This window comes from Mastomys coucha, unplaced genomic scaffold (assembly GCF_008632895.1).
Source record: "Mastomys coucha isolate ucsf_1 unplaced genomic scaffold, UCSF_Mcou_1 pScaffold23, whole genome shotgun sequence".
In the NCBI taxonomy this organism is placed as follows: Eukaryota; Metazoa; Chordata; class Mammalia; order Rodentia; family Muridae; genus Mastomys; species Mastomys coucha.
This window is the reverse complement of record NW_022196906.1, coordinates 58,578,294-58,589,421: the sequence shown is the minus strand read 5'-3', so window position 1 is coordinate 58,589,421 and position 11,128 is coordinate 58,578,294. Positions and strand designations below refer to the sequence as shown.

Sequence of the window (11,128 nt, the reverse complement as noted above, 5' to 3'; positions counted from 1 at the left end):
CTTGCCCCCCCTCCCTCCCTCAATCCCTCCCTCCCTCCTTCCCTCCCTCCTTGCCCCCCCTTTCTCTCTCTCTTTTTTTCTACAATAAAGCACTAAAACCACGGACAGTCTCTGCTCATCAGGATCCTCTGTACTGGAGCAATGGAGCAGGTTTCCCTCTAACCAGCCTCGTGCCTCGAGCCACAGCTGCCAGCCAAACCAAGCAGTCCACAGCCGCCTGAGCTAGCCAGACTCACTCCTCCTACCCTTTCCTCTTCGACCACTAGGCCAGAGTTCGCCCAAGGGTCTGTTCTCAGCTCTTTCGAGACATACAGCATTCTGGGATGTCCAAGAGGTAGAACATGTCATCCCCGTGCGGCCCAGGGACCTCAGAGCCATCTCCACGGTACCCAGCAGTCTATAGTGCCCAAGAGTCGGAACCAAGACTGCGCCTCCCCTCCCCCACCCCCAGCGGGGTCCGACTCCAGTCCCTCAGGTTCCTTGGGGTCAGGCAGCAGTCTCCCGGAGCTCTGGCAGGACGCGGTCTCTCCCACCTCTTTCTTTCTACACCGCAGCACCCAACACTCAAGTTGCTCTTTGTCTTGGTGTTTTATCACAGCAATATAGAATGCCCACCTCCCCACGGCTCACATTTGAATGCATAGTCACTAGGGAGTGGAGCTCTGATTAGAATGGAGTGGCCTTGTTGGAGGTGTGTCACTAATAGTGGGCTTTGAGATTTCAAAAGCCCATGCCAGGCCCAGTCTCTCACCTCTTCTCTCCCCTTCTCTTCCTCCTCTCTCCCTTCTCCTCTTTGTGTTTCTTTGTGTGTGTAAGCATCTCTCTCTCTCCTCTCCCCATTCCTCCCTTCTTTTCCTTCTCTTCCCCCCTCTTCCTTTCTCTCCCCCTCCCCTTCTTTCCCCTTTCCTCTCTCTCCCTTCTCCTTTGTCTCTGTCTCTTTGTCTGTGGGTCTGGATTTAGCTCTCAACTACTTCTCCAGCACCATGCCTGATGCCATCTATGTTCCCTTGCCATGACTAAGCCTCTAAAACTGTAAGCAAGCCCCCAGTTAAATGCTGTCCTTTATAAGAGTTGTTGAGGTCATGGTGTCTCTTCACAGCAATAGAACAGTGATTAAGACAAACAGTAACCCTAAGACACTCAGCTTTTTTTTACCTAGGTCCTCTTCATGCCAAGCACTTTAGAGACTGGGCTATTTCATACAGTCTCTATGTTTATCATTTTACTAGCTAGTAAGTAACTAGAAAACCAGGAGGAAACCTGGAATTGACCAGTGATATGGCACATTGCACAAACTGTTCTCAGCACAAGAGGAGATTCATTTGCCCCAGAGGGACAGAGGTCAGGGAGTAAGAGAAAAACACAGGAGCCAGGATGAGAGAGAAGAGGAAGGGAACAAGGGAAACAGGGCAGGAGTTGGACAAAGGAGTGCATCTGGATAGAGAGGACAACAACATGGCACATAGGTAAATGCCAGTTTATAAAGATACAAGGGGAAGCCCGTGCTAGGATGCGGTGCTTAATTTTAATGGGGCATGTTAATTACATGAGCCAAAGGGGGCATTTGATTGCTGGACTTTAACACTTAGATTGCTGGACCTTGGTAGTCAGCCCCAGGAGGAGGAACTGGCCAAATAAGGGAATAGACCTTGGAGGCTACTCTTCCGGAATGGAATCTAATGGTTTTTAGCTAGGCAGAGGGAGTGGGGGAAGGGCAAAGCCTGCCAGAGTCTTGCTCACCCGGCTCAAACTGGCCAGAGTGCCTTCAGAAACAGTATCAAAAGCTCTTTTATGTTTGTTTTTTGTTTTTGTTTTTCGATACGGGGTTTCTCTGTGTAGCCCTGGCTGTCCTGGAACTCACTCTGTAGACCAGGCTGGCCTCAAACTTAGAAATCCTCCTGCCTCTGCCTCCCAAGTGCTGGGATTAAAGGCGTATGCCACCACCGCCCAGCTATAACACTCTTTTATGGATTGCTCTGCCCTTTAACTGTTCAGTTAAAGAACTCTTAAGTCAGAGGCTGGAGCAATGGCTCAGTAGTTAAGAGCACTGGCTGCTCCCACAGAGGACTTTGGTTCAGTTCCCAGCACCCATATGGTAGCTCACAACCATCTATAACTCCAGTCCCAAGAGATCCATCTCCCTCTTCTTGGTCTACAAGAACACTGCATACACATATTACACTTACATATATACAGGTAAAACACTCATACACATACATATGCGTGTTTAAAAAAAAAAACAAAAACCTCCAAGGGTCTGGAGAGATGGCTCAGCAGTTAAGAGCACTGACTGCTCTTCCAGAGGTCCTGAGTTCAATTCCCAGCAACCACATGGTGGCTCATAAGCATCTGTAATGGAATCTGATGCCCCCTTCTGGTGTGTCTGAACAGAGTGACAGTGTACTCATACAAATAAAAATAAACAATTTAAAAAAAATCTCCAGTCAATCTTATAAAAAGTAAGAGAAATATGAGTCTTTTCCCAGGCTTGAGTGCAGGTCAGAGTGTCATCATAGTGTATCCTTCCAGCTAGAGCAGGTTATCCTGCCAGCCAGTATCCAGCTAGAGCAGGTTATCCTGCCAGCCAGTAGCCAGCCAGCGTCCACTGGGATGAGTTCTGCCAGGCTTTGCATCCCCAACATCACTCCCGCCGTATCTTCTTCACTCGTGTCTTGTAAGCAACCCACTGTCTTTACCCTCCCTCAGCCTTCTGTGTTCGCTAAGCACCTTCTCTGAATGCCTCCTCCCTACCCATGCTCCGATTGCCAATTGGCAGCCCTGAAGATTTCCACTGTAAGTCACCAAGCAGAGACCAACCCCCTCCCCCAGCCCACATACCTTAAACTGGAAAAGGAGGGTTCTGCCTTGCTTCGAAGAATAGCTTCATTGACACTTCCAAACTGTTCCTCCCTCTTCCTTCCAAAACCTCAGGCCATGATCTGTGACTGCCCTGAGTCCTTCCTGCTGGCCTTCACACCCTCTGGTTTCTTCCTTCTATTCTTTCAGGGTTTGGCCTTATCTACTGCCACGTACCCTCTTCCCTTCACCATTCCTCACAAAGTTTATAAAGTTTCCAAATGTCTACCCCTAGCTTCTTGGTAAGATAATAAACAGGACCCATTGTAGAACCTCTGCCATAGTGGGCTGACACTGAGGGCATATACTGATGTGGTAGAGGATCAGTGTGACCCTTGAGGCAATGACTCTGCCTGGAGCCCACCCTTCGCCCCAGAAGGATCCGGCTTACCTTAATGATATGGTGCGCAGCCATGTACAGGCCAGTGCCCTGGAGCCTCAGGCCTGGTGCATGGAGACCGGTCTCATAGCCCTTTTCTACCATTGTCTGCAGAGACAGCAATGGGGACCCCAGGATCATGAGAGACAGCAGGGGACATCCCTGTCTCCCCATCTGAAGAAGAGGCCCTACTTACCCGAGGATCACTGAATGTGAGCCAATGCTTCACTCGGTCCCCAAAGACCTCAAAACATAGGTCAGCATAGTCCCTGAAGTATCGGGTCATACTCACATTCTGCCACCCACCATATGTCACCTGGAGCATCTGTCAACAGAGAGAGAAGCCCTGGAGAGACTATGGAGTAGGTTGGTGAAGTCTCTGGGTAAAGCATGGGTGACTATAATGTGAGAATGGAAGCAAAGATGCAGGGAAGGGGGCACAGAGCCTCGGCTGCAAGGGAGCATCCTTTAAACCTAACTGGAGGGATCAGAGGAAGCTGGAAATGCCTGCTAAGGAAGAAGCTGACAGACTGGATATTTAAGATGTAAACCAGGCATAGGGGCACATGCCTCTCACCCTAGCACTCAGAAGGTAAAGGCAGGAAGATAAGAAATTCAGGGTAGCCGGGCAATAGTGGTGTATGCCTTTAATCTCAGAATTCAGGAGGCAGAGGCAGGCGGATCTCTGAGTTTGAGGCCAGCCTGGTTTACCAAGTGAGTTCTAGTCACGATTTTTTGAAATCGAATCTCAAAAAAAAAAAAAAAGTTCAGGTTCATCCTCAAGTACTTAGCAAGCTTGAGGTCTGCGTGGGTAGGTCCAGGGTGAGATGTGATACTGGGGAATGTCTATAATACTCTTTGTGATAGCTGGAGGAGACCCGGCGCTGGTAGGAGAGCGCTGGGGAGAATTTGGAGGGTCTTGTTGAAGTCAGGGTACTGCCTGGAGCCTCTGCTATTAGTGTGAGGTAATAAAAAACCTCTATGGCAGAAGCCCATAGGGAAAAACTGCAAACCGGTTGTGTCCTCTGCTCTGGCTAACAACCCTTTACTAGCTCCCCAACCCAGTTTCCAGTTGCCTTAGCTTCGCGGCCTCAGGCCACGCCTCCAGTCTCCAGTACCGCCCACAGCAAGCCCCTCCTACTCAGAAGCCATCATCCTTACGGCTCCTCCTTTTATCATTCTGTGCCCCGAGTACAACCCACCTTCTCCCCAAACCTTCTCCTCCACCCCTCCACGGAACTCTGGACCCAGCATCGACTGGCACAGGTCACAGGCTGTTATACCCTTGGCTTGGTATAACACCTATGTGGGGCCCAGGCGATGGAAGGAAAACTGCCTGAACGTTGACAGAGATTTCTGACGCATTTTGGGACAAGAGGCTGGGCATGATGGCTATGGACGAGGGCAAGTGGTACTGTCTCAAACAAAGGAAATAACGGCTGAACAAAACTGGTGGAATACACTGTGCCACCAAACCTGAGTCCAGAAGCATTTGGGCTTGTTTAGCTCAGGGGTAGAGGGCTTGCCCAGCAAGTCCTGGGTTCAGTACCCAACAGCATGCATACACACATAAGTTTTTTCCTTATGCTCAATGTTCTGGGAAACATTAGGACCCCACTCTTCATTTACCACAGCAGCATGGCCCCCCAGCTAATGCTTTGTAAGTGTACATGTGCGGAGAGCGGGGGGGGGGGGGGGGGGGGGGGGGGAGGGTTGAATCAACTTCAGGTATCTTAATCACTCTTCAGCTTATTTTTGAGACCAAAGCTCATGGATTTGATTCTGCTAGGCTGGATGGCCATCTCACCAAATGCTAGCATTACAGGCACATTCTACCGACCATGCCTGGCTTTTTATGTGGGGGCTGAGGACAGTCCAACGAACCATCTCTCCAGTCCCATGGATGTTACAAACCCTCCTCATGAATAAGGACCCTGTAAAAATGACATTGCTAGTTCACTCCTTTCTCTTCTCCACCTTTGCCTTGTGGGGACACAGCGCCCCCTAGAGGACACAGTGTTCAAGACCCCATTTTGGAAGCACAGGCCAGTCCCTAGTTCATGGACACTTTTGGCACCCTGACTTTGGACTGCAGAACTGAGACAAGCTAATAATGATTTTAACTTCACCAGGCTGTGGCATTCTGTCAGAGCAGTACAAATAAGCTAAGACAATCACTCACACCATCTCTCTGTCCAGACTCAGACTCCAGGCTCTGGCTGATTTTTTGGACATTGTAAGTCCTTACAGCAGGTTGCCTCCTGCTGAACCAAGCCCTCACCTGTGGCAGATCCCAGTGATGCAAGGTCACAATGGGGGTGATGTTGCTCTTCAGAAGGGCGTCAATGAAATCGCTGTAGAATTTGATTCCTCTCTTGTTCACCTGTTCAGCTGTATGTGAAACAGAACTTGGGCTTTCCTCTGGGTACGACATTCCTGGCCTTCTGAAGGCTGAAAGTCCCACCCCCACCCCCGTAGCCCAGTGTCCTGAGCCATAGAAGAATGTCGTTGGTATGCCTGGAGCTCAGTTACCTGCTGAACCCCATGCTCGAGGGCTGGTCACCCTCACCTGACACTGATTCCCCACAGAGCCTAGGGAGGGACTGTTATCACTCACCTCGGACCCCCGTGGGCAGAAGCCGTGGCCAAGACAGGGAAAATCGGTAGTGGCTGACTTGTAGTTCCTTCAGCAGGGCAATGTCCTCCTGTGTAGACAGGATGGGGAAGCAGGCTAGGCCTCCTGGGCTATGAGGGAGGAGGAGACGTCTTGGGGGCCTCAAGGATGTCCTCTAGAATGAGTATACTACAAGTTCCTGCTCCACACTGGCAATGTGCTCACAGACAGAAGTCCATGCAAGATTGTTAATAAACTTGAAGGAGCCGGGCAGCAGTGGTGGCACACGCCTTTAATCCCAGCACTTGGGAGGCAGAGGCAGGCAGATTTCTGAGTTCGAGGCCAGCCTGATCTATAGAGTGAGTTCCAGGATAGCCAGGGCTATATAGAGAAACCCTGTCTTGAAAAAACAAAAACCAACCAAACAAACAAAAAAACAAAACAAAACAAAAACTTGAAGGAGAACAGGGGATCTGAGGGTGAGCTGCTGCATTCCCTCCTTCAGGCTCTGGGACCAAGTCACTGGGCTTTTTGGCGCCTGGTTGCTGACCCTTCTCATTTTCCTTCTTCCTACATCCTGGCACTCATAGCCTCAGCCACCACCGCCCCACCTTCCTTGGGCAGTGCTGGATTCAGGGTGTTTAGCAGAACATCAGGTTGCTATTGTCAGTGAGATGCCCCCATACTCCACTCCCCACCTCTCAGGCAGGATGGCAAACACAGCCCCCCTTCACGCACCTGAACTTTATAGTAGCTGTCACAGGCTGCGTCTGCTGTGTCATCTCCTAGCACCTGTCCCTTTCGGCCATGTGTGAAGGCATCCCAGATGCTGGGCCCTTTCCCATCCTGGTCCCATGCACCTTCTGTCTGGTAGGCAGAACTGCCCACACCCCAGGAGAAGCCTGTAGAGAGAGACCCCACACCGGGCCCTGGACTGCTCCAACTCCACCTACCTTGGGAACACTAACTATGCTGCTCAGGCTCAGAACACCCAGTGACCCTTCCCAGCTCCCTGGAATAGGAATGTAGGGAACAGGGAGAGGAAAGATACAGAATTTAAAACATTTTGTGTACAATGACAGCTCTAATTAGCATCCATTCTCTGTAGATATTAATAACTTGTTTTAGATTTTTATTTTTTTATCAATTTGTGTACTGATGTGTGTGGGGGTGGGTGGGCAGGAAGGCTGGTGAATACAGGTGTCTGAAGAGGCCAGAAAAGGGCCTGGATCCCTTGGAGTTAGAAATGAGTCACCAGATGGATGTGGGAACTGGGAACTGAACCCCAGGCCTCTACAAGAGCAGTAAGCATTCTTAACTGATGAATTCTAATTCTAGTAACTTCTAAAAACTTTCTGGGTTGGAGATATAGCTCAGTACCAAAGTACTTGCCTGGCATGGCCAAGGCTCTAAGTTGGAATTTCAGCACCACACAGACACACTGATGGACAGACAACCCTCCTACCCAGGACCTCCACCTCTCTACCAGCTCTACCAGGAAATTTCCTTTTAGAACATTCACATGGATGTTTTCCCCATCCTACCAGACAGGAAGCCAAAGCGCCCAATTCCAATTCTTTGGCAAGTCAGCCAAGGTAGAAAGACCAATAGAGACCGACACATGGATAGATAGACAGACAGACAGTCTAAGGACAGAATAGCGGAGGCATGGACATACCAGGTGGAAAGGTTCCATAGAAGAAGGATGCCTCTTCTGGGGGTCCTCTCCCGGCAGTCCCTACCCTGGGCACCAGCAGGATCCACCCAAGGATGATGACCCACACTGGCTTCATGACACCCCACCCTCCTCCATGCCTAAGAGCCCCTGTCAGCTCAGGGACATAGGCCAGGAGGGAAAAAAGGCAAGGGGCCACAGAGCGGCTTGTCTGGGCACACAGCAGCTGGGTGTGGGACCCTGCATTAAACAATGTGCAGAAGCTGAGCTAATGGGCCAAACTTCAAACTGGTTCCTATTCTGATCGTGGTGTGTTGAAATGAAGCAGCCCACACCACTCAGGTAGCTCCTATCTAGTGAGGAACCTGCCTCTGCCTCAGAAAAGTACCTGTCTGCTGGGGGATTCCCAAAACCCAGAGTCCCCTCAGCCTCCTACTTCCCTACTGTGTAGCCTGTATGGGGTGCTCTCCCTATCTAGGGCCCTCTGTCCTCAGCTGTCAGCAAGAGGCCTCTTCCCACTGGGAACCCCTTTTTGATTAAGCCCACCAGCTTACCCAAGATGGTCCTCAGCTCTTGACACCCCCAGGGCCACTGTTGTCAGCTACAGGTCTCTCTGAATGACTCCTGGGCCCCACACTTTCCCCCCAAAGCAGAGCCTACAGGCATGGAAGCCTCTAGTCAGGGGTGTGGTCTGTGGCCTGACCCCAACAAAGAGTTTCAATAATCCCACAGGGAGGGCATAGGCCAGAATGCTGAGCAGACTAAAAGTAACTGACTCAGCAGTAGCCTGGGCACTGGGCCTGGGCATCCAGCTGGCTCCTTCCCAAAGAAGAAGGGCAGCATCAGGGGAGGTGACCTCGTTCTCCCAGCTCCCTCTGGGCCTCGCATGCAACCTTCACCACACTCCTGGGCATCCTGAGGAGGGGTTGTGGACTTGGGACCACTTGGGACTTGGGTTGATAACGTTTCAGTTTTTCAGTTTACCCTTTTTTTTTTCTTTTCTTTTACTTTTTCGAGACAGGGTTTCTCTGTGTAGCCCTGGCTTTCCTGGAACTCACTCTGTAGACCAGGCTGGCCTCGAACTCAGAAATCCGACTGCCTCTGCCTCCCAAGTGTTGGGATTAAAGGCGTGTGCCTCCACTGCCTGGCTAGTTTACCCTTCTTAATACCACAGAAAAATCTCTCAAGAAAGTGATGTTGGGTTTTCCACATAAGCCTCCTCTCCTCAGACTCCTCATCTTTTCCTCAGCTTCTAGTTCTGCCATGGTTGTCTGTGAAAACGTGTGAGTCAAGGTTCCTACCACCTGCTTGCATCCCAAGGCAGCTCCTCTAGCAATGAGCCTCCATCAGAGAAGCCTCCCCTCCCATAATCCCACACTCCACTCAGCTGGAAGCCCCCTTTGCCTCCACTCTATGCATCTCTCTCAGACTCAGGCCTTCCCCTATTGTGGTTGGGGTTTTTCTATCCATTCTCCAAGCATTCCCTAGCCCACCTCCTCCACCTTCAGGAAGTCCCTACAGCTGCCTACCCCCAGCCCTCCAGCCTGCAATTCCACATCACCAGTGAACTTGTCCTTGCCTCCTCTCAGAGTCCCCCCCCCCCCCAGTACAGATCCCTTCACCCAGGATCCCGTTAGCCAGAGCAGGGAACAAACACCCAATAGTGTGGGGAGAAAATGGAATTTTACAATTGCCATGAAAATGGCTAACACTGTGGATTAGTTAATCTTGTCAACTTTATAGGACTTAGAGTCACAACATGAAGACAAATCTCTGGCTATGTCTGTTAGGAATCCCACACTGAATGTGGCAACACCATCCCATGAGCTGAGGTCTCAGCTGAATAAACACCAGCGAGCTGAGGCCCAGCATCCATTTCTCCCTGCTTCCTGACGGCCCATGTGCCAGCCACTTCCCGCTCCTACCACCCCTCCCTCCTCCCTGCACCCTGGAACTGTGCACACTTTCCTCAGTTGCTCTCATCAGGTATTTGGTCTCAGCAACGCATAACTGAGACACTGACTGGACGGACGTCCACAGCCTTCACAGATCGCTTTATTTATAGTTCTAGTGCCTGAGTCAGGGGCGGGGGTTGAAGCAGCTCTGCTTTTACCAAATTTTTTTTAAAGATTTATTTATTTATTTTATATGTATGAGTACACTGTAGCTGTACAGATGGCTGTGAGCCATCATGTGGCTGCTAGGAATTGAACTCAGAACGGCCTGCTCGCTCCAGCCCCCCTCACTCCAGCCCCTGCTCGCACCGGTCCCCGCTTGCTCCGGCGTAATTCACTGTAGCTGTCTTCAGACACACCAAAAGAGGGCATCAGATCTCATTATGGGTGGTCGTGAGCCACCATGTGGTTGCTGGGATCTGAACTCAGGACCTTCAGAAGAGCAGTCAGTGCTCTTAACCACTGAGCCATCTCACCAGCCCCTACTAAATCATTTTTTATTATTTATTTATTTGGTTACTTATTTGGTTATTTATTTATTTGGTTATTTATTTATTTGGTTATTTATTTATTTATTTATTTATTTATTTATTTATTCGAGACAGGGTTTCTCTGTATAGTCCTGGCTGTCCTGGAACTCACTCTGTAGACCAGGCTGGCCTCGAACTCAGAAATCTGCCTGTCTCTGCCTCCCAAGTGCTGGGATTAAAGACATGCGCCACCACCTCCCAGCTCAACCTACTTCTAATAAGGTTCAACCTGCTGGTGAGATGGCTCAGCAGATAAGAGCACTGACTGCTCTCCCAAAGGTCCTGAGTTCAAATCCCAGCAACCACATGGTGGCTCATGACCACCCATAATGAGATCTGATGCCCTTTTCTGGTGCATCTGAAGACAGCTACAGTGTACTTATTATAAATAAATAAATCTTAAAAAAAAAATACATACGTTTAAAAAAAATAGGGCTGGAGAAATGGCTCAGTGGGTAAGAGCACTGATTGCTCTTCCTAAGATCCTGAATTCAAATCCCAGCACCACGTGGTGGCTCACAACCACCCATAATGAGACCTGATGCCCTCTTCTGGTGTGTCTGAAGACAGCTACAGTGTACTTACACATAATAAATAAATAAACCTTTAAAAACAAAAACAAAAACCAAACAAACGAACAAAAGGGTTCAACCTGTCCTCTAGCCTACCACCCAGCAGAGGTAGTGGAAGAGAAAAGTTGTTAGGATACGAGGAAGTAGACCTGTTCACCTGTTCTTTGGGATCAAGCGTAATCTTCTTGGGCTGCAGTTCAGTCCCATAGCAAACACCAAATATGACTTAGCAGCTTCAGACCAGTCCTCTAGGCATGCAGACAACAGGCAGCAGTAGTTCAATCCTGAAGAAACTGCCAGGCTCGCCAGCTGGCCTGAGGCAAGGCCACAGAAGCGGCCAGCTGCTGCAGGAACTTCACAAGCAGTTCTTGGGCGAGTTACAATGCTAAGGTGAACCAATACATGTGTGTCTTTAGCGAAGAATAGCAAGGCAGAGCAAACCAAACCAAAAATTCAGTGCTCATCTCCCACTGTTTGTGGGGTCATATTTACACTCCTTCATCAAGCATCCTTTCATGTGTTTGCTTTAGCAAGACGTCCTTTCACC

The 11,128-nt window shown here is 49.9% G+C and overlaps 1 protein-coding gene across 1 annotated transcript in view; it reads right to left on the bottom strand.

Annotated features, from left to right (window-relative positions):
- The window catches only part of Lctl (lactase like), a 22,868-nt gene extending 15,109 nt beyond the window's left edge, over positions 1 to 7,759 (bottom strand). The window contains exons 1-6 of the mRNA XM_031345820.1: positions 7,528 to 7,759; positions 6,588 to 6,751; positions 5,853 to 5,940; positions 5,517 to 5,626; positions 3,432 to 3,560; positions 3,248 to 3,343 (exon numbers count right to left, since the gene is read on the bottom strand). Of these exons, the coding sequence (XP_031201680.1) occupies positions 3,248 to 3,343; positions 3,432 to 3,560; positions 5,517 to 5,626; positions 5,853 to 5,940; positions 6,588 to 6,751; positions 7,528 to 7,642 (702 nt within the window). The 5' untranslated portion in view covers positions 7,643 to 7,759. The remainder of the gene's footprint in view (positions 1 to 3,247; positions 3,344 to 3,431; positions 3,561 to 5,516; positions 5,627 to 5,852; positions 5,941 to 6,587; positions 6,752 to 7,527) is intronic.
- Positions 7,760 to 11,128: the final 3,369 nt, after the last annotated feature.